General features: G+C 37.4%; 1 protein-coding gene across 6 annotated transcripts in view; it reads right to left on the bottom strand.

The window, feature by feature from the left end:
- The window catches only part of EPB41L5 (erythrocyte membrane protein band 4.1 like 5), a 140,658-nt gene that overhangs the window by 26,684 nt on the left and 88,429 nt on the right, over positions 1-25,545 (bottom strand). For all 6 annotated transcript variants that reach the window (XM_053214903.1, XM_053214902.1, XM_027055995.2 and 3 more), the window contains exons 17-19: positions 11,984-12,147; positions 8,698-8,795; positions 180-308 (exon numbers count right to left, since the gene is read on the bottom strand). In XM_053214903.1, coding sequence (XP_053070878.1) covers positions 180-308; positions 8,698-8,795; positions 11,984-12,147 — 391 coding nt within the window. The remainder of the gene's footprint in view (positions 1-179; positions 309-8,697; positions 8,796-11,983; positions 12,148-25,545) is intronic.

Raw genomic sequence — 25,545 nt, forward strand, 5'->3', positions numbered from 1 at the left:
AGACTTGGGAAGGCATTCTGCCATCCTGAGCCTGTTTCTGGGAACTACTCGCTATCTGCAATCACTAGCTAGGTCACCCTTATTTAACACTCATGTACTTTATGTGTCTTCAGGGTTCTCAGCTGTAAGTCTCATCTATTTCCGCTTCATCAGGACTCTCCCCATTAAAGGCAGCTTACCTTATGCACTGCTTCTACTTGAGCCTTCAAAATGTTACTCTTCAAGTCAGGAGGAACTCTCCTGGCATTCAATCCTGGGCTCTCAATGGCATTATTAAGACATTTCTCAGTCAACTTCACCACCTCCTCCTAGATATTAAAAATACAGTGTAAGCAACTCTGGCGGGCTATAGTTATACAGAAATAGGAAAGGGGCTGATGAAAGTTCATATTCAGACAACCAGGATATCACGTGTCTTAAGCCTTCCTATCCTATTCCAGGAATAGTCCCCTCCCACCATAAGCAGTTTCAAACTAAGGACTCAATAGTCACAAACACGAAATACAAATTGGTAGAGATCTCTAGAAATCATCCAGCCCAACTTCCTGCCTTAAAGCTACTGAAGAACTGACTACATCATCCAGGACAGATGCCTGAGTTAAATCACACATGGAGAACATGTGCCACTTGCTGTAATTAACTTCAACCGGATTTTAGGTTAGGCCCTACACAGGCTAATCCCTGTAATTCTGGAGCTGTTATCAGGCAGATGATTTTGCTTGGGATTATGTTATATAGCCACAGTCACTCTCAGGTACAGACTTATGAAAATGACAGAATAAGGCACAAGTCCAGTCAGTGAAGATCTTAATGAAAACATTATAAACAAACCATTATGAAAAGAAATAAATGGAAGGAAGCAAATTAAGAAGTTTAAATTATCTGTACTACAACTGATACCTTAAAATGAATGACTACAACAACAATTATTGTTATTATTACGTGCTTGCTATTTAAGGCTGATCTAAACAACAGACTGACTCTAAACATTTTCTTAGTCTCACACACAGCTTCTGTTCTGTAAAACAGGCTAGCTGCCATGTATGGGATTATATACTACACCATTCTTTCAGATTTGAAAAGATTTAATTAATGTGCTTATTCTGATTTGGTGTTTCTCAGTGTGGTTTCCACACATCTGCCTCCAGGTGGGCCCCTAAAATCTGAATGTTTAACAAGCTCCTCTATGTGATTCTAACACACATATAAGTCTGAGAATCACTATTCTGAACTAACTCTATGTCTGTAACTGCTTAGTGTTTGGAATGATTCCTATTAATTGCAGGAAGTTCCTTACATCCTTCTTCAATCATGACTAGTTCACACTGTATGATCCAGGAATCCCACTTCTGGGTATATATCCAAAGGAAACAAAATCACTATCTTGAGTAGGTATCTCCCTCCTGTGTTCACTGTAATATTATGCATAGTAGCCAAGATATGGAAACAACCTAAGCATCCATCGACGGATGAATGGAGTAAAAATGTGGTGAGTGTATGTACATATATGAAATATTATTTACGTTTAAAAACAAGGAAGTCTTAGCATAGCCAACATAGCCAATAATACTGTAGTAACTTTGTATGGTGACAGATAGTAACTACACTTATAGTGAGCATTTTATAATGCTTGTAATTGTAGAAACATTATGTTATACATTTGAAACTAATATAAAACTGCATGTCAACTATACTTCAGTTTTAAAAAAGAAGGAAATCTTGCCATTTGCAACAACATGCATTATGCTAAGTGAAACAAGTCAGAGAATGACAAATATTGCATGGTATTACTTATATGTGGATTCTAAACAAACAAAAAATCCAACTCAGAAACAGAGTAGAATGGTGGTTGCCAGGGGCTTGAGGGTAGGAAAATAGGTAAAGCTTGGTAAAAAGGTACAAACTTTCAGTTATAAAATGAATTAAATTCTGAGAATCTAATGTATAGCATGGTGACTATAGCTAATTATACTGTTCTGAATACTTGAAATTTGCTAATTAAGCACTGTCACCAAAACCCAAAACAAAACAAAAAGGTAAATACGTGAGGTGATGGATATATTTATTTATTCAATTGTAGACATCATTTCACAATGTATATGTATATAAAATCATCACATTGTATTCCTTAAATATAATACAAATTCATTTGTCAATTATATCCTAATAGTAGGGAAAAATCATGGCTAATTCAAAATAGTTTGACATTTTCTTTTCAGAGTCAATTATGTTGTGGACTTGAGATTACTTGGTAATTACTGAAATTTGCAAGTTATAGGATTCTCAGAGCAACCTGCCTATATTACAAACAAAGACAAGAATTCAACACATATCTCACAAGTAAAAGTATAAACTGTCACCATCTCCCAATTTTTGCAAAAGTATAAAGGCTTTAAAATTGCCTATACATCTACCTATCACTTCCTTCCCAGGAAAATAATGAGATGATTGAAGGTATTTATTTATAAGGCTGTTTGTCACAGCACTGATTATGACAGTGAAAGTTAGCAATAATCTAAATGTCCAACAGGGAACTGAGTAAACACAATGGTGACATGGGCATGCAATTTAACTACTGTCTGTAATAGGTCGTTGATAAAGAAAGATGTTTACAATCGATTAGTTTTAAAAAGCTATTGTCCCTGCACTTTTATTTTAAAAAAATACATCACATTTAAATGTTTGGAAATTATTTATCTTAAAAACATTAACTGTAGTTATCTCTTAGCAGTGAATAACGGAAGATTTAAAATTTCCTGCTTTTAAAAATCTGTATCTTCTATAATTATGATGTCTCAGAACATTAAAAAATTACTGATACACAGTTGAGTGTAACAGCTTTAAAACACTTTCACTTTCTTTTATTATAGTACATAATTCCAGTGGCAGCCAGTTACTATGCCACTGATAGTCCATCTTGGAAGGCCACAAGAAAAGCTTTCCACTCTCCCCTTATTTGCCTAAAAGCAGAACATAAACTTACAAAAGTATCCCTCCTCCCCACTCCACCAAGAAGGACAAAGATTAATCCCTGGGGACTTCAGACCCTTCTCAATGAAAAGCAAGGAATCAAATCTGCGTAACAACCTTACTCTTATTTATCAGACTTTTTCCTTATAGCTTTCTCATAACTGGCTTCCCCTACATCTTTCAACTCTAGCTGAAGGTGGTATTCAAGCAGGAATTCTAAGCTGTCTCTGAGAGTTATTCATTTTTCCCTGGGTTAGGAAACTTGTTTTTCTCTTGTTACTCGGTCTTTTGTCACAGAGGTCTCAGCCAAGAACTCAAGAGGGTATGGGGAAAATTATTTACCAATTATTGCCAAGCAGGAAATGTTTGCCTTTGCATTCATAAAAAGTATAATTTCTACTTACTAATTACATGATATGTAACAGCTCACTGATTTCTGGAGAAGTATGGCCGTTGCACAGCTAATGTCTGAAGACTGCCTCCATTTCCAAAGGGAAGTTAGACTTATTCACATACCTTCTGTGTCCACTGCCCTGTGTCCAGGGCAGATGTAAAGAAAGTTAACTACTTGTAATCTGAGGGTTGATGGGGACGGGGGTTGGGAAGGTGGAAAAAATGTGAGATGGTCATTGAGGAAGGTACTTGCTGGGATGAGCAGTGGCTGTTGTATGTGAGTGATGAATCGTGGGAATCTACTCCTGAAGCTAAGACTACAATGTATACACTATATGTTAGCTAATGGGACAATAGAAAGAAAGAAAGGAAGGAAGGAAGGAAGGAAGGAAGGAAGGAAGGAAGGAAGGAAGGAAGGAAGGAAGGGAAAGAAAGAAAGAAAGAAAGAAAGAAAGAAAGAAAGAAAGAAAGAAAGAAAGAAAGAAAGAAAGAAAGAAAGGTAGGTAGGTAATGACTTGCAGAAGCAAGTGAAATGGTGTCACTTATGTCAAGGATAAAAATGGAGATGATCAACATACGTACATGAAGGAAATCTGACAAGAATTTACAGTTCTTCTCAGAAATCAGCAGAGAAAACCAGACAACTTCTAAATGCCAACCTAGTTCACACCATCTCTGGACTTCCCTGTTCCCCTGAGTCAGCTATCCTGATCCAAATAAAACAGGACCACTAAGTAATCAATCAGCTGGGAGAAAAAAAAAAACAAAACTTCTATATTTAGAAGTTTTAGAACCCATAAACAATTCGTCTGCATGAGCAACTCAGGACTCATTGCTCCTGCAGCCGTCAGGTCCCTGACTTGCAGACTGAAACCTTAAAATAAATTCATTTTTCTGTTTTGTTTTATTCTGTGTGCCAAGTTTGGCTTTTGAGATAGTTCTTGGCTATACCTTTTTAAAGTCTGGATACAAGCAAATCAAAAGGGTAAAAATGACAGATTATTCCAAATCATATATGGTGGCAACCTGTTGCAGATTAAATTCTTAACTATCAAGAGAAGAGGTCAGCAAAGTATAACTCACAGGTCAAATCTAGCCCACCACCTGCTTTTGTAAATAAAATTTACTGGAACACAGCCATGCTCATTCCTATGTGGTTGCTTTTGTGCTGCAATGCCAGAGTAGTTGTAACAGAGACAGTATGGTTGGCAAGACTAAAATACTTACTATCTGACCCTTCATGGAAATAGCCCGCCAATTCCTAGTCAATAGAATACAGTTGTCATGCCCTACTTTTAATTCTTTTCCCAAAAAAGACCAGTTGCTAAAGGCCATGCATGTCTTTTTTTTTCTGATACTTTCTTTCAATTTTTTTTTTTTTTATAATTTACATCCAAATTAGTTAGCATACAGTGCAACAGTGATTTCAGGAGTGGATTCCTTAGTGCCCCTTACCCATTTACCCCATCCTCCCTCCCACAACCCCTCCAATAACCCTCAGTTTGCTCTCCATGGGCCATGCATGTCTTAATCAGGCCACCTGTCCTCACTAATAAATGCAGTTTAACTTTTGTTACTTTAAGCATTTTTTTGGAAGATTTTATTTTTAAGTAATCTCTACACCTGACATGGGGCTCGAATTCACAACTCTGAGATAAAGAGTTGCACACTCCACCAACTGAGCCAGACAGGCACCCCTTTTTAAGCACTTTTTTTGCTGACTGAAGAACAAGAAAAAAATGATTTCTAAAATGAAATCTGGAGATAAAGAAAATCTTGGAATTGCCTCAGGTAATTAAGAGGAGGAAAGTAACTTGAAAAATCTATAGATCTTGATCCAGCATAAGCCCTAAAGGACTTCAAACACATAGGTCAAGCACAGAAACTGTGAATAAATTTCTAAAAAGAGGAGGTACAAAAAAGAGGGAAGAACCCCAACAATGACACTTAATCACAGCATCTCAAGGTTGGACAGAATGATCAGTTCCTCCAACCACCAAAAGAGCCCATAATGTGGTTAATTTATCTTTGCCTGAGGAACTTCCCACATTGAAGAACGTGCTGATTTCTTGGGAAATTACTGTTAGGAAATGATTCCTTCCTTCCTTCCTTCCTTCCTTCCTTCCTTCCTTCCTTCCTTCCTCCCTCCCTCCCTCCCTCCCTCCCTCCTTCCTTCCTTCTTCTCTTTCTCTCTCCCTCTCTCTTTCTTTCCCTTCCTTCCTTTCTTTTTTGTTAGAGATTTTATTTTTAAGTAATTTCTACATCCAATGTGGGGCTTGAACTCACAACCCCAAGATCAAGAGTCACACACCCCACTGAATGAGCCAGCCAGGTACCCCAGAAAATGTTTCTCATATCAAGGTGACACCTGCACACCTCTTACATACTCGCTGACCTCAACTCTTCTCGGAGGCTATTAAAACAGGTTACACTAATGCCTCTTTCACATAATACCTCTTCAGATATCTAAAATGCCCTTCCTGGGGCACCTGATTGGTTCAGTCGGTTAAGCGTCCAACTTCAGCTCAGGTCATGATCCCGGTTTGGAGTTCAAGCCTTGCATCAGGCTCTGTGCTGACAGCTCACAGCCTGGAGCCTGCTTCGGATCCTGTGTCTCCCTCCTTCTCTGTCCCCTGCTTGCACTCTGTCTCTGTCTCTCAACAATAAATAAACATTAAAAAAATTAAAAAATAAATTTTTTTAATGTTTATTTATTGTTGAGAGACAGAGAGAGGCAGAGTGCATATGGGGGAGGAATGCAGAGGGCAGAGAGAGAGGGAGACATAGAATCTAAAGCAGGTTCCAGGCTCTGAGCTGTCAGCACAGAGCCCGACATGGGGCTCCAACTCACAAATCTAGAGATCATGACATGAGCCGAAGTCAGATGCTCAACCGACTGAGCCTCCCAGGCGCCCCCTGTCAAAAACAATTTTTTAAATAAAATGCTATTTCCTGAGACTACTGATCCTTAGTTGTAACTTAGCTCCAAGAGCTTTCACCATTTAGTTCCTTCTCTTCTCAAACTGCTTTAGTTTCCTAAATCAGTTTTGAAGAGTGCTACCCAGAAATGACTATAATAATACTATGTTTGGACCTCCCTTTTTAAACCCTTTTGGTTAATATAACAGAGATGTTCTGCCAGTCACACTTCAAACCACATTTACATATTCCTAAAACACTTTTTTACACATGCTTGTGTTATATTCTACCTCTCTATCCTGATCCTGTATTTTCAGATTTATAACATATATTCTTATATATAGTGCATCATTCCAGCCTGTCAGTCTTCATGGATCCTGATATTGCCTTCCAAAAACTGTATTTCTTAGCTGTTTTCTTTCATCTTATTAGTTTATCTTACAGAAAGTAAACAATAAACATGTTTGTAGAACTGAATCAACAGTGTATCAGGGTGTCAAGGGACTGCATCAATCCTGGGTAATGTAGGCCTCCCATGGCATGAGGTCCCTCTAAAATGGGTTCTCAAGACATGAGTTTGAAGTCAACTCTGCTGCCAGTAGTGCTAGTCTGAGCCTAACATTCTGTCACTGGCTTACAGCTTCTCAGTTCCACAATTCTTAGAGCTAATCATCCAAAATTGGTACTTTGCTTTACCATAATGTATTTTATTTACAGGTTTTTCATTCTAAGATTACTTTAATTAGTAAAGCTTTTATCAAGATTAATTTGCATTCCCTAAGAAAACATGATCTACTGATGATAAAGGTAGAGAAATCAGACTGGATTAAAAATGTATCATCTATATAAAACAGGAATCAAACTTGTATACAGCACTCTAGTTATAAAGAGGTCTCTTATTTTTTTTTTTAATACAACACTGAGTTCTTTCTTGTTATTCCTGCCTGGCATCGATTAATCTCACTAAATATTAGCTATCATTTTTTCTAGCTATGTGAACCCCACAATGTTCCTTTACGGCAGCCACTGTCCTTTACCTAACCTACTCTTACACTCCCTTTCCTATCCTGAACCCACACTCCTGTTCGTTCTTCAAGTCTTCAAGATTAATTTAACAGATTCTCTGCTTTGGAGGCTCAGTGATATTATAATAAGACATGCAGGGAATTTTACAAAAGAAACACATTGCTATTCAGTGGATTTGCATGAACTCCCTTCCAGTGTAACAATCATTCCTCTTCTCCCACCCTATGCCCAGCAAGATTCATCATTCTCCTTCAGGTTCATTCTAGTCCTTCATTAAATTCTTCTCAAATTAATTGCTAACCATCTAAAGCTTTCATCTAGAGCTTTCAATTAACCCTCTGTCTCTGACCCTGCATTCCCCTACCTATAGAGATAGTAAAAACAACGGACGATATGAAAGCAAACAGATCAATATAATTGAAAAATACTGAGGGGTCAAGAAAATGAAAGCCTTTCTGGAATTTAATCAGCTTGTAAAAGACATTCCTAAGCAAAAACAGAAAAAGGAAAAAGAAAACCAAGTTGGATTCAAAAAGATAGCTTGAACAATGACAAGAAAGAAGACAATCACTCTCTTCTGTTATACTGGTCTCTGAAGAAATTCCAGCTAGTTATCCAAGGATGAAAGAACACTACAAATCAGCTGGTCCCTTTTCCTCTTTAAAACCAAAACAAAATTAATTCAACAGATCCTTGTTATCTGTTGTCTATATATGGAAAAAAGGGTGTCTCCAGATCATTATCTAAAATTTACTCTTCCATTTAGTAGGGACACCTAGTAGCTGACACAGTAAATTATTTTTACCTCATCTGATCTATTTTTAATTATCTCTATAAGTTATTTAAGAAAATTTTTAAATTACACTCAAACAATGAACTAAAGTTTAATATGTTAAATTGGGATGCACCCCCCACCTCACACCTAAAACTCCAAGGGTACAGGGTGGTAAAAGTTATGAAGGACAAAGCTGAAGCATCTCAAGTTCCATTCTCTTCCTTGTTTATAGGACAGAGCAGCTCCCGTTTGAACAAATCCTTCTGTAATTTTGAAAGGCTTTCAACTGGTTCTTCAACTATAGCACAACCCATTGAATAGAATTAGAAAGAGGATGGGCTGAATCAAAAGAACAAGTTTAAAGCAACCACAACACTTTGCATGTGTGTTTAAAAACACTCAGGAGATGACTTTACAGTTCCTATCATGGCCCAAGTTTCTTCCTTTCCTCCAGAACATACATGAACTGTGTGCTTTTTAAAGAGATCTACTGTAAGAAGTCCACACACACACATTCCCCAGCGAAAGAAGAGAGAAAGCATCAGCTTTGGAAAGCAGGGATTTCCAGAAGGTCTGAAGATGTGTACAGGTATATGAGGGAGAAATCTGAATACCTGGTTGTTGATGTTGACATCAACGCTGGGACGGGAGGACGGCAATAGACTGCTTTCCAACTCAAGGTGTCTGAGCTTCTCTGAGGCATCTTTTAATGCTGGGAAAAAAATGGCAACATGGCCCCTTAGTCTGTCAATCTGTCACAGCTGTGTGAGGTAATACACTTAAGTTTTTTTCCCCAATACCAGTTACCAAAAATTAAATGGAATAATCCAGATGACCACAGAATAAATACATTTTCTTTCTAGAACCAGATAACTATTAATTTAAAAGTTAACCCAAACAGGGGCGCCTGGGTAGCTCAGTCAGTTAAGCATCCAACTTTGGCTCAGGTCATGATCTTGTAGTTTGTGGGTTCAAGCCCCGCCCTCATCGGGCTCTGTGGTGACAGCTCAGAGTCTGGAGCCCACTTCGGATTCTGTGTCTCCTTCTCTCTCTGCCTCTCCCCCGCTCGTGCTCTGTCTTAAAAATGAACATTAAAAAAAAAAAAGAGCATGTTGGGGAGCCTGGGTGGCTCCGTCGGTTAAGCATCCAACTTCGGCTCAGGTCATGATCTCATGGTTCGTGGGTTCAAGCCCCGTGTTAGGCCCTGTGCTAACAGCTCGGAGCCTGGAGCCTGCTTTAGATTCTGTGTTTCCCTCTCTCTCTGCCCGTCCCCCACTTGCACTCTGTCTCTCTCGGTCTCTCAAAAATGAGTAAATGTTAAAAAAAAAATTTTTTTTTTAAAGTGTGGATAACTGAGTCCCAGTTGGCCTTTAAAAGTTAACCCAAACAGGAACATTGCCCTGTATCTACAGTACTCCTAGAAAGCCACTGGATATGGAATCTCAAGAGCATGTGCAGTTCAGAAGGCTTACCAGCCAAAATATCTGAAGAAAAGGCAGAGAACACCTGTGACACGACCCTTCCACAACCACAACCCAAGCTCCTCCTGCTGACCTCAGTACTTTGCCTTGCCACTTTCTTTCCTCGGCCCTGACTATACGCTGCCTAAAACTATACTTTTATGAAGCAAACAGATGGAGGACATACATTTATTCATTGACTGATACAACATATTATGTATTGATAACACAGGTGCAATGCAAGGAAAAGCCTTTTGTCTCTCTTATGTTCCACCTAGCTGCAAAACACATTACAAATAAAGTTCTCTAACCACTGAAAAGATAATATATTAAACACAATTCACCTTTAAACGAACTCTATTTAAATTAGCCACTCTGTAATAATCTTATTTTGCAGGGACTAATCTGGTATGAGTTTGAATTTTCACACAGTCTCGTGATAAAGCAAGCTGTTGAATGCCTAGTAATTTTTTTTTTTTTAATTTTAACATTTACTTATTTTTGAGAGACAGAGAGAGGCAGAGCATGAGCAGGGGAGGGACAGAGAGACAGAGATACAGAATCTGAAGCAGGCTCCAGGCTCTGAGCTGTTTGTTAGCACAGAACCCAATGCGGGGCTTGAACTCACGAACTGCAAGACCATGACCTGAGCTGAAGTCGGATGCTCAACCAACTAAGCCACCCAGGCGCCCCATGCCTAGTAATTTCTATTTAATTAGGTAGAAGGGAGGGAAAAACTATGAAATCGTTTTCTCCTCGTCAAAGGGATCTTATAAAGTGTCCATTCGTTAACTCAGTGGATCCCTCCCATGGCTATACATTAAAACCAGATAGGGAGCTTTTAAGGAATACTGATTCCCAGAGCTGATCCTAGTACGATGATAACAGAATTTCCAGAGATAGTTTTCCAGTACTGGCAGTTCTTAAAACTTTTCCAGTAATTTTAACGTACAAAATCACAAATTCAACACTGATCTTCCCCAAATCCTCCATTTTCGTTTATGTACTTTAATTGCCATCTCCTGGTTTTCTTAACGCTTCTTTATGCGATACTAAATTTTAAACATGATGATGTTGAGACCACAAATACTTTAGCTTATGCTGATAACTTAATACCCCCAAAATTGGGTTCGGGGGCGGGGGGGTTCTGGCTGAAATAAAGCTTCTTGTGCTACTTCTGTTTGTCTGAGGAACATCCTAAAATTACAGCATAAGATGTTTTTAAAAAAGTTACCATGTATAGCTACTTACCTATGTGAATCAGGATTTTGATATTATAGCCAAAAGAAAATACAGAATAAATTGGATACCAAGATTATAAAACCTTAATTCCTAATATCAAAACACTCTATTTTCATTGAGTGACTCTGAACACATTATAAATGTGAACTCAGTAAGTCTTATTAATGAAACCCCCATGCTACACAAGAATTTCTTCTGTCACAACTTCAACATCATTTAAGCTCTGTTTGAATACCTTCTGTAATGAGGGGCTCACTTCCTGTTAGGTATCTTAACTTTTAAAAAGTTAAGCAGCACTCTTCCTGGATTATTTATTTTTGTGGGTCTGGAACAACAGTCCTCATTAATAACAAAATACTTCCTAGGAGCTAATGGAATGTCCGAACATTAAATCCTGTGTTATAGGAAATCTTTAAGGAAATTTTCTCTTAATTTCCACTTAAGAAACAAAGTAAAAAAAGCAAGTTTGAGAATTCATGAATGCTTAGGGTTCCTGGGTGACTCAATCGGTTAAGGTGCTGACTTCAGCTCAGGTCATGATCTCTCAGTTCACAAGTTCAAACCCTGCGTCAAGCTCTGTGCTGGCAGCTCAGAGTCTGGAGCCTGCTTTGGATTCTGTGTCTCCCTCTCTCTCTGTCCGCCTCCACCACCTACCCCCCCCACCCCCCCGCTTGTGCTGTCTCTCTCTCCAAAGATAAATAAACATTAAAAAGAAAAAAGAAAATTCATGAATGTTTAATGATTTATAAATGACACAAATGTTTAATTTTTTTTTTAATGTTTTTATTTATTTTTGAGACAGAGAGAGGCAGAGCATGAGCAGGGGAGGGGCAGAGAGAGAGGGAGACACAGAATCCGAAGCAGGCTCCAGGCTCTGCACTGTCAGCACCGAGCCCAACGCGGGGCTCGATCTCACGGACTGTGAGATCATGACCTGAGCCGAAGCTGGACACTCAACCGACTGAAACACCCAGGTGCCCCAAATGACACAAATGTTTAATTGTCCCAATTATGTAATCTTAACAATTTCAATGGACCCTTAAGCCAAAAACAGGCAAGAAGGCACTACTATTCTTCCTTAAATTTTAAAATCCAACTATTGCATAAAACATTCTTGAAGGAACTGATTTAAATAGCTCACTTCAAATGGATGTAAAATAAAAAGTTGTCCTTGATGTTATACAGAACATTTACTTACTCTCGCACTCCTCTTTAGGTTCCTCTAATCCAGTTTGCCCGGTGACTGTGTTAACTTCATCTGGCACTTGGGGTGTTTCCAGAGTGTCAGGTGCCCCAATTAGATCATCAATGGTTGTTTCCATTAAGTCTGGACTATCTAGCAAATCAATATTCAGAGGCAAGCTGTAAGGGTGCAAGAAAACTAACTTAGATCAAGAAATTTATCATGAATTTAAATACTAACAAAAATATCCTATGAAAACAAATCCATGTAAGAGTTCATATCCCAACTGATTTAGTCATCTGTCAAAACCTTTTGGGCAGACTTCTCTTCCAGCCAAAAATGGCATAAAAGGGACTAGATTTAGCACCCCACCTCCCCATACCCCAAAATAACTGAAGGAGAAGAAAATAAACTATTTTTAAGATATTTTGGCATCAGATAACACAGGCGATTTGGAAAACAAAGATGGTAAACTCTATGACGGCCTTGAGAGAATTCCCATGCAGTGGTGCAGAGGTGAAATGAGACTGGGCATGGAGGACCTAAGCTGAGAAGACGAGGCTCACTCTGGGCTACAGGGCCTACTTCCACAGACTGTAAAACACATAATTCACAGGGTACTGAATACTCAGAAAGGTCTTGCCTCAGTAGTTAAGAATAATCAACCCACACTGGGCATGGCAATGGACCCACCTAACATATCATAAAAATAAGACCTGAAATGCTCATATTGTTTCTAAGTAACAATTGCATCCCAAAATAAAGCTCAAGAAGATTTACAAGAATATAAAATTATCTAGCATCCAACAAAGTAAATTTCACAATATCAGGCATCCACTGAAAGATTACCAAAAAAAAAAAAAAAATTCCAAATTTAACAGAATAATCAATAGAAATTAATGTTAGAATTCGCAGAGAAAGACTTTAAAACAGTTATTGTAACTACTCTATGTTCATAAAGTTAAGCAGAGACCTAGAAAATATAAGACCCAAATCAAACTTCTTGAGATAACGGAGATGAAAAATATATTGAATGGGATTGACAAGAGATTTGAAATTAGAAAAGGCACTGAATTTGAAAGCACAGCAACAGAAATTATAAAAAATGGAAAACACAGAGAAAAAAGAATCCCTCCAAAAAGAAAAGAGTATCAGTTAGTTGTGGGACAAGCAGTGTACTTTATGAATAATTGGAGTCCCAAAGTGGGAGTGGGACCAAACAAATAGTTAAAGAAATAACAGCTGAAGTCTTTCTAAATTTGATGAAAACTGTAAACCCACAGATCTAAGAATCTCAACAAACCCTGAACACAAGCAATATAAAGAAAACTATACCAGAGCATGTTATAATCAAACTACTTAAAACCAATGATAAAAAGAAAATCTTAAAATCAGACTAAGCCATTATGTGGTCAGAGGCATAAAGATAAAGATGAAAGCAGATTTCTCATCAGAAACAATGCAAACTAGAGGGCAGAAGGGGAACATATTGAAATCACTGAAAGAGGAAAAAAAAAAGACCCCTACCAACCCAAATTTTACATCCAGCACAAAAAGCTTTAAAAAGCAAAGGAAAAGTTAGGCATATACCAAAGAAAAACGAAAACACACATCCACACAAAAATTGTACACAAATGTTCAGAGCAGCGTTATTCCTAACAGCCAAAAAGTGGAAACAACTAAATGCCCATCAACTGAAGAATGGATAAATAAGATGTAATACAGCCACAGAATGGAATACTAATCAGCAATACAAAGGTGTGAAGTACTGATCGATGGTACAACACGATGACCCTTGAAAACCTGATGTTAAGGGGAAAAATTCAGACACAAAATACCATCTATGGTAGGAGTCCACTTATATGAAATGTCTAGAATAGGCATATCCATAAAGATAGAAAACAGATTTGTGGTGGTCCAGGGATGAAGGAGGGATCAGGGAGGAATGCAGACTCACTGCTGTGGTGTAAGGCATGAAATTAAGATTCAATATTAACTGCTGCCTTGACACATTGGGCCTCGCAGGGCTCCAAATGCCTAACCATGAGTTCCCCTACTCTTAACCAGATATGTGCCCCACCCCATCCTGTGGAAAAGTTGCTTGGGCACCTGGCTGGCTCACTTGGCAGAGCATGTAACTCTTGATCTCAGGGTTTGAGTTCAAGCCCCATGTTGAATATAAAGATTACTTCAAATAAAATCTAAGAAAAGAAAGAAAAGAAAGAAAGAAAGAAAGAAGGAAGGAAGGAAGGAAGGAAGGAAGGAAGGAAGGAAGGAAGGAAGGAAGGAAAGAAAGAAAGAAAGAAAGAAAGAAAGAAAGAAAGAAAGAAAGAAAGAAAGAAAGAAAGTAAGAAAGTAAGTAAGTTAGTTCCCCAGGCAGCTGTACTAGCTGCTTTCTACTTGGTTTTTAACTTAATGAGTTTTACTTCCCTGCCAGCCTATGAAATTATTTGAACAAGTAATCACACCTTCTAGTGGGAACCAGGGGTCACCTCATCCTCATGTTACTATAAAGGCTGCCGCCCACAGCCCATGTTTGTTCACTTTGATCCCAAGTACAACACCCATGTGGCCCTGTATGTTGTGACGTTTTCCCCTCCGTTGAGCTGTGAGTATATGTAACTAATACATTGCTATCTCATCTGTCCCATGTTGGATGTTGTATGCTCAGTCATCTTGTGGTATTTAGGGTAGGGGATCTCTCCCAAACATGAGAGTGAATAGGAACTGATCAGAACAACTGCTAAAGGGTATGGGGTTTCTTTTAGAGGGACAAAAATGTCCCAAAATAAAACTGTGATAAAGGCTATAAAATCCTACGAACGTATTAAAAACACTATTTTTTTTAAAGAAAGATTTTCTTTTTTGTGTGTTTATTTATTTTGAGAGAGAGAGAGAGAGAGCAAACATGCATATGAGAGAGAATTGAGCAGAAGAGGGCAAGAAAGAAAGGGAGAGAGAGAGGGAATCCCAAGCAGTCTCTAGCATGGAGCTCTGTGTTGAGCTGGATGCAGGGCTCAATCTCACAATCATGAGATCCTGACCTGAGCCAAGATCAAGAGTCGGATACTTAACCAACAGAGCCATTCAGATGCCCTTGAATGTTCACTTTAAATGGGTGAATGGTATAGTATGTGAATTATATCTTAATAAAGCGGTTAAAAAAAAAAAAGTCAAAGTAAAAACACCATATTCACACAAAAGAATTCATGACCAAAAGACCTGCACTAAAAGAACATTAAAGGAAGACCTATAGGCAGAAGTAAAATGAAAAATGTATTATGGAATTTATAATATACATAATAGTAAAATGCTTGACAAATGATAATAAAAAGCCTAGGGGACAGAAATACAAGTACCCTACCTATAGTAAGGTTCTTATGGTATAATATCCCTTAAATGTAGACTGGTAAGTTGTATATGCTAAAGCAACCATTACGGTAAAAACAACACAAAACAAAGACACAAAGAATTACAGCTAAGGACTGAAGAAAAGACATAAATAAAAATTTTTAAAAATACCTGATTAATGAAAAAGAAGGCAGAAAGAAGGAACAAGAAACATGGGACAAAAAATAAATAACAAAGATGACAGACTCAAACTTAATCACAGCAATAATCACAATACATTTAAATGACCTAACACACTAATTTTTAAATGTAGAGATTGTCAGTTAATATTAAAAAAGTGAAATCCAATTTTAGATTGGATACTGCCAATCTAAAAATTTTAGATTTAGATTTAGATACTGCCTATCTAAACAATTTAAATATAAACAAAGAGATTAAAAATAAAGATAGAAGATATATATATCAAGCTAACACTAGTCACAAGAAAGTCTGACTGAATATATTGATATCAGAGTATACAGTTCAGAACAAAGAAGAGTGAGTACCTAAAATGAAGATGATCACTTTATCAGGATAAAGGAGTCATTTAGTCAAGAGAACGATACTAAATATTTATGAACTTAATGACAGAGCTTCAAAATATATGAAGTCAAAACTGAAAGAACTACAGAGTAATGCACAGATCAATAATTATGACTGGAGATTTCAATACCCCCTTTCAATAACTGATAGAACAACCAGTTAGAAAATAAGCAAGGTAGACTTGAACAACACTAACCACAACTTTACCTAATTGACATTTATAGAATACTACACTCAAAACACCAAAATACACATTTTTCTTAAGTGCGCATAGAATAACCAGTAAGAGGGATGCCTGGGAGGCACAGTCAATTTAGCATCATGACCTCGTGGTTCGTGAGTTTAAGCCCCACGTCGGGCTCTATGCTGACAGCTTGGACCTGAAACCTGCTTTGGATTCTGTGTCTCCCTCTCTCTCTGTCCCTCTTCCATTCATTCATTCTCTCTCTCTCTCTCTCTCTCAAAAATAAACATTAAAAAAAAAAAAAAAGAATTACCACTAAAGCCATAAAACAAGACTCAATAAATTCAAAAGGATTCAAGTCATATTAAATATGTGTGTTCTTTGACCAGAACAGAATTAAATTAGAAATCCAAAACAGAAAGATCCTTGGGAAATCTTCAAATATTTGGAAACCATTTAAGGAACTTCTAAATAACCAATGGCTCAAAAAAGATACCAAAAAGAAAATCAGAAAAGTATCTTGAACTAAACAAAAATGGAAGCACAACATATTCAAATGTGTAGGATACCACTAAAGTAGTACTTAAAGGAATATTTAAAGGACTAAATATCTATATAAAAGAAGAAAGTTCTCAAATCAGTGACCTAAGCTTATACTTTAATGAACTGCAAAGAGAAGAACAAATTAAATGCAAAGTAAGAGGAGGGTAGAAAATAATAAAGATCAAAGGGAGAAAACAATAGAGAAAATGAATTCAACCAAGAGCTAGTTTTTTGAGAAGCTCAACAGAATTGTTAACTTTTAGCTAAAGTGATAAGGAAAAAAAGAATACGTATTTACCAATATCATGAATGAGAAGGGTGACATCACTATACATCCTACAGATATTAAAATGGTAGAAGAGGGGTGCCTGGCTGGCTCAGTCAGTGGAGCATGTGGCTCTTGATCGTGGAGTTGTGAATTCAAGTCCCCCACTGGCCACAGATCTTAACTTTAAAAATATATATACATAATAAAATGGTATAAGGGAACATTATGAACTTTATGCCAGTAAGTTCAACAACTCAGATGATATGAAAAAACTCCTTGAAAGACAGAAACTACCAAAGTGCACTCCAGAAGAAACAGAAAAATCTGAAGACACATATAAGAAATTGAATTAGTAATTAAAAACCTCACAAAGAAAAAAATCAGGCCCAAATGACTTCACTGGTAAATTCTACCAAATATTTAAAAGAAGACATAATGCCAATCTTCAACAAACTATTTCAGAAACAGAGGAGGAGGCAGTATTCTCTGACTCACTCTATGAAGCCATTACTACCCTGATACTGAGCCATACCAAAGACATAACAAGAAATTAAGCAAGAGATCAAAAGGATTGGCCACCATCACCAAGTGGGATTTACCCAAAGTATGCAAACTTGGCTTAACATTCTAAAATCAATTAAGGTAATATACCATATTAACAGAAGAAAACCATACGATCACCTCAATAGATGCAGAAAAAGCATTTGACAAAATTCAATACGATTCATGGTAAAAACAAAACAAAACAAAACAAAAAACCTCTTAAACTGGGAATGGATAAGAATATCCTTAATCTGATAAGGATATTTACAAAATACCAAGAGCTAACATCACATTTAATGATGAATGAATGAATGCTTTCTCCTGTAAAAATGAAGTAAGACAAGGCTGTCCATTGTTGCCACTGCTATTCAACACTATACTACAGGTTCTAGCTAATGTAGTACGGGGGAGAGAAAAAAGGAAAAGGACAGAAAAATAAACCAAGGACACCCATAATGGAAAGGAAGAAGTAAAAAGAAGGAGGTTTTTACAGGTAGATCATAGAATCCTATTTGTCTTCGAATTCTATTTGTCCTCAAATCCTAGAAAGTAATAAATGAGTTCAGCAAAGTTGCTAGATACAAAATCAACATACAAAATCAAGTATACCTATATACTAAGCAATGAACAACAGGAAATTGAAATTAAAACTCTATTCATAATATAAAGAATAAAAACTTAGGAATAAACTTAATAAAGGACAGGCAGGACATGTACACTTAAAGAATTTACACGTAAATTAATGGTGATCTAAGTAAATGAAAAGACATTTCATACTCAGAGATCAGGACATTTACTATTGTCAATATTGGAACACTTAATATTGGCAAATCTTTCCAAACTAATCTACAAATTTAATGCATTCACTGTCTAATTTCAGCAGGGTTTTTTTGTAGAAATTGAAAAGCCAATCCTAAAATTTGTATGAAAGTTCGAAGCTAGAATAGCCAAAACCATTTTGAAAAAAAATAACAAAAGTTGGGAGGATATACACCATCTGATTTTATTTTATTTATTTTTTTTTAATTTTTTTTTCAACGTTTATTTATTTTTGGGACAGAGAGAGACAGAGCATGAACGGGGGAGGGGCAGAGAGAGAGGGAGACAGAGAATCAGAAACAGGCTCCAGGCTCTGAGCCATCAGCCCAGAGCCCGACGCGGGGCTCGAACTCATGGACCGCGAGATCGTGACCTGGCTGAAGTCGGACGCTTAACCGACTGCGCCACCCAGGCGCCCCTGATTTTAAAACTTACTGTAAGTCACAATAATGAAGACAGTATGGTACTGACACAAAGACAGACACGTAAATCAAGAAAGAGTTCAGAATTTCTTACATTTATGGTTTTTATCAACACAAATCAATGGAGAAAAGAATATTTTCCAAAAAAAAAAGGTGCCAAGATAACTAGATATACATGCAAAAATATGAAGTTAGACCTTTCCCTTACACGATACGTAAAAATTAAATTAAAATGGATGACAGACTTAAGCATTAGGAGCTAAAACTGTAAATATTTGAAGAAAACACAGGGGAAAAGTATCTGTGACTTTGGATTGGCAAAACGTTATTAGGATAGGATACCAAAGGTACAATGTATAGAATAAAAATTTGATAAACTGAACTTTATCATAATAAAATGTTTGAGTTTCAAAAGACACTATGAAAGTGAAAAGAGAAGGCACAGATTAGGAGAAAATTGTTGCAAATCATGTATCTGATAAGGGACGAGTATACAAAATATACAAAGAACTCTTAATAATAAAAAGACAAATAAACCATATAAAAATGGGCAAAAGGTTGAACAGACATTTCTCCAGAGACAATATATAAATAGCTGATAAGTGCATGAAAAGATGCTCAGTATCACAAGCCCTCAGAAAAATGTTAATGAAAACCACAATGAGATACCACTATTCATTCACTCAGTACAGTAGATATAATCAAAAAGACAAAATAACTATCAGGATGTCGAGACACTGGAACCCTCATTCATTTCCACTCTAGAAAACAGTTTGCCAACCCTTGAGAAGTTAAAATGTAAATTTACCATACAACCTAGCAATTTTCCTCCTAGAAGTCTATACAAGAGAAATGATACCTTATTGTATGCACAAATACATTTACAGAAACATACATAACATTACTCATAGTAGCCCAAACATAAAAACAATCCAAATTCCCACCAACTAGTGAAGAGACAGACAAAATGTGTATATCCATACAATGGACTACTAGTCGGCAGTTAAAAAGAACAGACTAGGATCATGAACCTCAAAAACATTATGCTAGGTGAAAAAAGCCAGACATACACCCCTGCATTTTGTATAATTCCATTTATATGAAGTGTCTAGAAAGGGCACTCAAAGTAACTGAAAATAGATAAGTGGTTGCCTGGGGGAGCGGGAGGGCAGGAGCATTACTTAAGTTTAAACCAGCACAAGAGAACTTTTTGGGATGATGAAAACATTTTAAAACAGATTGTGGTGATGACTGTACAGTTCTATACATTTCTAAAGATGGAATTGTACACTTACAATAAATGAATTTTATAAATAAAAATGTCCTAAAAAAAAAAAAAAACACCTTAGCCAAACTCAGAATTTAGAAATTATTGGGGTGCCTGGGTGGCTCAGTCGGTTGAGCATCTGACTCCTGATTTCAGCTTAGATCATGATCTCAGGGTCATGGGATTGTGTTGGGCTCTGTGTTGAGCATGGAGCCTGCTTAAGATTCTCTCTCCCCCCCCCCCCACCCTGCCCCTCTACCCCACTCGTGCTCTCTAAAATAAAAAAATCGTAATAGAATACAATTAAAAAAAGAAACTTAGAAATTATCTAGTTCAGCCAAGTTGCAAGACACAAGATCAGTATATAAAAATCAACTGTATATCCGTACACTAGCAATGAACAAGAAACTAAAATGAAACTTCATTTAGAGATTCAACGTATTCTAAATGTTTTTTTTTCTTTTTTTTTTTTTTAAAGAACCAGAGACTGTCAACCCAAATCATCTGCTGTGGAAAGTTCAAAACTTTAGATCATTTTGTTGATCTAATACTGAGTTAGTGGAAAGGAAAGGAATTGCCATTGTTTAGAAGGTTCCATGCTTCCCTAGAAAAATGAAGGCCACATTTCACTTACATATCTAGTGTCTAGGAGCCAAGTAAGAAAAAATTCTTTCGAAAACTGTAAAAAGAGGTAGTAAGAACAAAGAGAATTTCTGCACAAGAGACCTGTATCCTAGAGTCTTATCTCTGCAACCACCCAGGAGTACAGCTTTGGACAAATCACTTTATCTTGGTTTTCAAAATGTGTTCTACAGAGCCCAAAAGATTCCACAGATATATGTAAGTGACTTATCTATGGTTAAGGAAAAAGTGGTGTTTTGATCTCCCCACAGTGATTTTAAGGACTTTTATTTAGAATTCCCAAGTAAATTTAATTCCAATGATTTCTTGGCTAAAAACTCATTTGGAAACCACTGGAGTAAAGGCATTTCAGGCACTTTTCATCTTTAGTACTAAAACTATAAAAATCTATTAGTGTAAAACCATATCATCAGCTCATTTTCAAGCCTTTTTCCACTGCTCTAAATGGTATCTCCCCTAAGAGTGATTCAGTGTCACCTGTGGGGGCTTTTTTTTTTTTTTTAATTTAAATAACATCTTCAAAAGAAGAGTTGGTGGTGGTAACATGGAGAATAGAAGATGCAAAAATTGAAATACTGGAATTTGTTGAAGCTGGTTGATGAGCATATTGCAGTTCATCATATATTCTATGTAATTTTGAAAGTTTCGTCATGAACTTTTAAAGATGTGGATAGCAATCATTTTGGACAAAAGGTTGTGATAACTGGTGAGAGTTTATCTACTGTGGTTCTAACATGGACACGGAACATAATTTTCTTTAACTATACACTATGGATCTTAGTCTATTCAGGCTGCTGTAACATAAATACCATAAACTGTGTGGCTTATCAACAACATTTATTTCTCAGGGTTCTAGAAGCTGGGAAGTCCAAGAACAGGCACTGGCAAGATTTGGTGTCTGGTCGAGGTCAGCTTTCTAGTTCAGAGACCATTTTTTTCAGTGTATCCTCATACGACAAGAGAGGTATGTGAGGGATCTTTCTGGTATCTTTTTTTTTTAAGGGCACTAATCCCATTCATGAGGGCTTCTACCTTCATGACTTAATCACCTCCCCAAAACACCATCACACTGGGGATTAATTCTCGACATACGGATTTGGGGCGGGGGGGACACAAATATTCAGTCTATAACATCCAGAAATAAGGGGGGAAAACCCTTTATTAATTTCAATTATATGAAATTAAATAGAAGCCCATATACACAAGAATGTTGAGTGGTCTCAGCCTTTCTGGTGAAGAACAGTGATTAAAAAGTACCCATGTTAGGAGTGTCTCCCATTCAAATTCTTACCTTGAAGTCCTAATGCCCAGCACCTCAGAATGTGATCTTATTTGGAAATAGGATGTGTGCAGCTGTAATTAGTTAAATTGGGATGAGATCACACCAGAGAGTAGGGTAGACACTTAATCCAATATGCGTAGTGTCCTTACAAAAGGGGGAAATTTAGACACAGATACCTACACAAGGAGAATGCAACATGAAGATGAAGGTAGAGATCGGGTGATGCTTCTGCAATCCAAAGACTGTTAGCAAACCACCAGAAGCAGGTGGGAGGCATGGAACAGGTCCTTTCTCATAGCCCTCAGAGGCAAGCAATCTTGCCTACATACTGATCTCTGGGATTTCTAGCCTCTAAAACCATGAGACAGAATTTCTGTTGTCACCCAGTCATAACAGCAGTCCTAGCTAATTAATACATCTCACATTCTAAATATCTGAGCAGGACTTACTAAGAAAGAACCTGAGAACACCGTATTTTCCAGACCATGAAAGACAAATCCACAAAAACATTTTGCAAGAAAATTCACAGGACATAAGTGCACTGACTTTTCTCCTCCTCTCCCCAGGACAGTAGGGCATTGCAAAATCACATCCAGTAAATAGAGGCTCTAAAAGAACTTGAGAAAGGGCATAATGGCATTTTACTTGGTGGCGGGGCACTGCTGAACATCAAAAACTAGTAGGCCGATGTCAGGGAGCATAGGGAGAGTTCTTGAAAATCTGATATATGAATCTGTAAGTTTGGGAGCATATGCAAATATACTTTCTATGCAGGGAAGTTCCTCCTTCAGCATGCAGAAGCCTAAATTCACTGAAGCCAAATTTAATAACATGGAGAAAAAAGACCAGCAGTTGGATAAAGTACATTTCTACTGTTTGGCACAGCAAGAACGCATAGATTCCCAGAGGCCAAATTTGAAACAAGTCGCACATCAAAATGAGTAACAGGAATGGATGATAATACATTTTTAAAAAATCCATGTGTGGATTAAAAACAAATTATTTCCTTTACAGGTGAGAAGAGGAAAACTTCTCTATTTTTCTAAATGTTTATTTATTTATTTTAAGGGGGGAGGGGCAGAGAGAGAGGGAGAGAGAGAGGGAGAGAAACCCAAGCAGGCTTCTTGCTGTCAGCTCGGAGCCCAATGTGGGGCTCGTTCCAACGAACCATGAGATCATGACCTAAGTTGAAATTCAAAGTCGGGTGCTTAACCGACTGAGCCACCCGGGCACCCCAAAAAATTCTTTTATAGGAGAATGCCAACACCTATTCATGGAAAGAATGACAGAAATTAGAAAATAACCATATTGTAAATACCAAAGTACTAATAACTGATTCAGACAAAAATTATCAACAGATGCTAAGAAGCCATTGGGTGTGAGACTTAGGGAATAGGACACTGACACTCCACAGATTAGAGCAAAAAGGAAACAGGTACTTTTACAGAAAAATCTGGTGAATATCACCTTAACCAAAACGTTAGTAAAACTGTTAAATTTCAATCTAATCATGAGAAAACAACCACATACATGTAAGAGGTATTCTGCAAAGAAGCCAGCATCGACTCTTTTAAAAACATTAACACCACAAAAGGCAAAAAAGGGTGAAGAACTTTTCATGATTAAAGAGATATGAAAAACTAACTGAAACCTTGATTGGATCCTGAATAAGGAAGAAAACCAGCTATCAAGGGCATTTACTGAAACATTTCGGAAAATCTGAGTATGGCCTATGTATTACAGTATCACATCACTGTTGAATTTTGAGTGTGGTAAACATATCATGTACAAGAATGTCTGATTTTTGGAGAGACATACAGAAATATTTAGGAAGGTAGTGATATAATGTCTCATTATGATCCTCAATTACTTCGGCCAAGAAAAAGTCAGCAAATGGGCAAAATATGTTAACAAGTGGAAAATCTAGAAGGGCGTATGACTCTTCATCCACCATCCTCTCAACTTTTCTGTGGGTTTGAAGTTTTCCAAAATAAAAAATGGCAAGGAAAAGAAAAAAAAGTATGTGCTTCCCCTGAGCCAAGTGTAAGTCCTGCTTGAAGCCCATTCAACAGAAGTCCACCCGTGAGACAAATTTACCAAGGTAAGATGACACACAATATGGGTGTACTCACGGGAAAGAGCTGAGCCAGGAGTAAACGAAAGAAGAGTGTTGCCAAAGGTGAAATGTGAAGTACACTGCCTATGTGGGCAAGTGATAGGTTCTATAAGGGCCTCTGAAAATAAATGTATTCGGGTTTAGCACAAAAGAGCTAGCACATATATACAGGCCATGACACCATGCTGGATTACAACAGAATCATTCAAGTAAAATGTTGCTCCCTTTCCTCTTTCTTCTTCCTCAACCTTGAAAGTAAGCACCACAAGAGTAAGAAGAAAGTAACGATTAAAAGAACAAAACAACCGCTACCCCTGTCAAAATGAGAATGCAGGGGCATTCTGGGTGGCTCAGTCGGTTAAGCACCCAACTCTTGGTTTCAACTCAAATCATGATCTCATGGTTTGTAGGTTTGAGCCTCACATTGGGTGCTGACAGTGCAGAACCTGCTTGGGATTCTCTCTCCCCCCCTCTTTCTCTGCACCCCCCCCCCCCAGTCAAAATAAGTTAAAAAAAAAATGAGAATGTGGGAAGGAAAAATCATTATATTGGGCATAAGATTAAAACTGGACTTTCTGTAACTTAAGGTATGTTTCAATTACTAAAAATAAGATGATTCTTCTAAGCACAAATGAAGGGCTAGAAAGGGTAAAGAGTTGACCTTGTATAGATGAATACAGTAATTAAGAGAAAGATAAAGCAGATAATTCAGGCTTTTCCAAAAACAACAGTGATAAACTCCCATTAATGAACGGGGGCTCAAGACAGGAAGAACTCAGGGAGCTGGGAGTGGAAACAGGCACTGGGGTCAAAAACCCAACTCCCTGGGAGTAATGAAACCCAAGACACCTCAAGTGAGACAGTAAACAAGAGTCAGACTCACTACCTGAAACAAAGGTACTGTAATTTTTTGATAGGAACAGAGGCTCAAATGACAAATGCAGTTTCAAATGAAAAGTGCTTGCTTGCTATGAAGGGAAGAATTAGAAATATCTGTGCAACCAACAATAAGACCACCATATACTGACTCAAGGACTGGAGGAATTTCTCCAGAAGATCCTACTCTAAGACCTTCTTCAAAGCTGAGGATTTCAAAAGTTCAGGCTGGGGCAATTTCAAAACTGCCTTATTGGAAAGGAGTATGGTAAAAAGGAAAGAAAACAAACCTGTTTAAAACAAGGCAAACTGAACTCACCAACAAAAAATTACAAAGCATATTTTAAAAAATCATTATATTTCTCATAAAATAATTTTTATCATAAAATCACTCTAAGGTGACAATATAAGGACACAAAATCACATTTATAAGGAACAAAAAAGGTGGGGAGAGGGGCGCTGGGTGGCTCAGTCAGGTAAGTGTCCAACTCTTCATTTCAGCTTAGGTCAAGATCTCACAGTTTGTGAGAGATCAAGTCCCGAGTCAGGCTCCGTGCTTGACAGCTCAGAGCCCTTGGGATTCTCTCTCCTTCTCCCACTGCCCCACCCCTGCTCATTCTCACGCTCTTTCTTTCTCAAAATAAATAAACATCAAAAGGGGGGGGAGTAGAAATTTAAAGGT

This window comes from Acinonyx jubatus, chromosome C1, assembly GCF_027475565.1.
Source record: "Acinonyx jubatus isolate Ajub_Pintada_27869175 chromosome C1, VMU_Ajub_asm_v1.0, whole genome shotgun sequence".
Lineage (NCBI taxonomy): Eukaryota > Metazoa > Chordata > Mammalia > Carnivora > Felidae > Acinonyx > Acinonyx jubatus.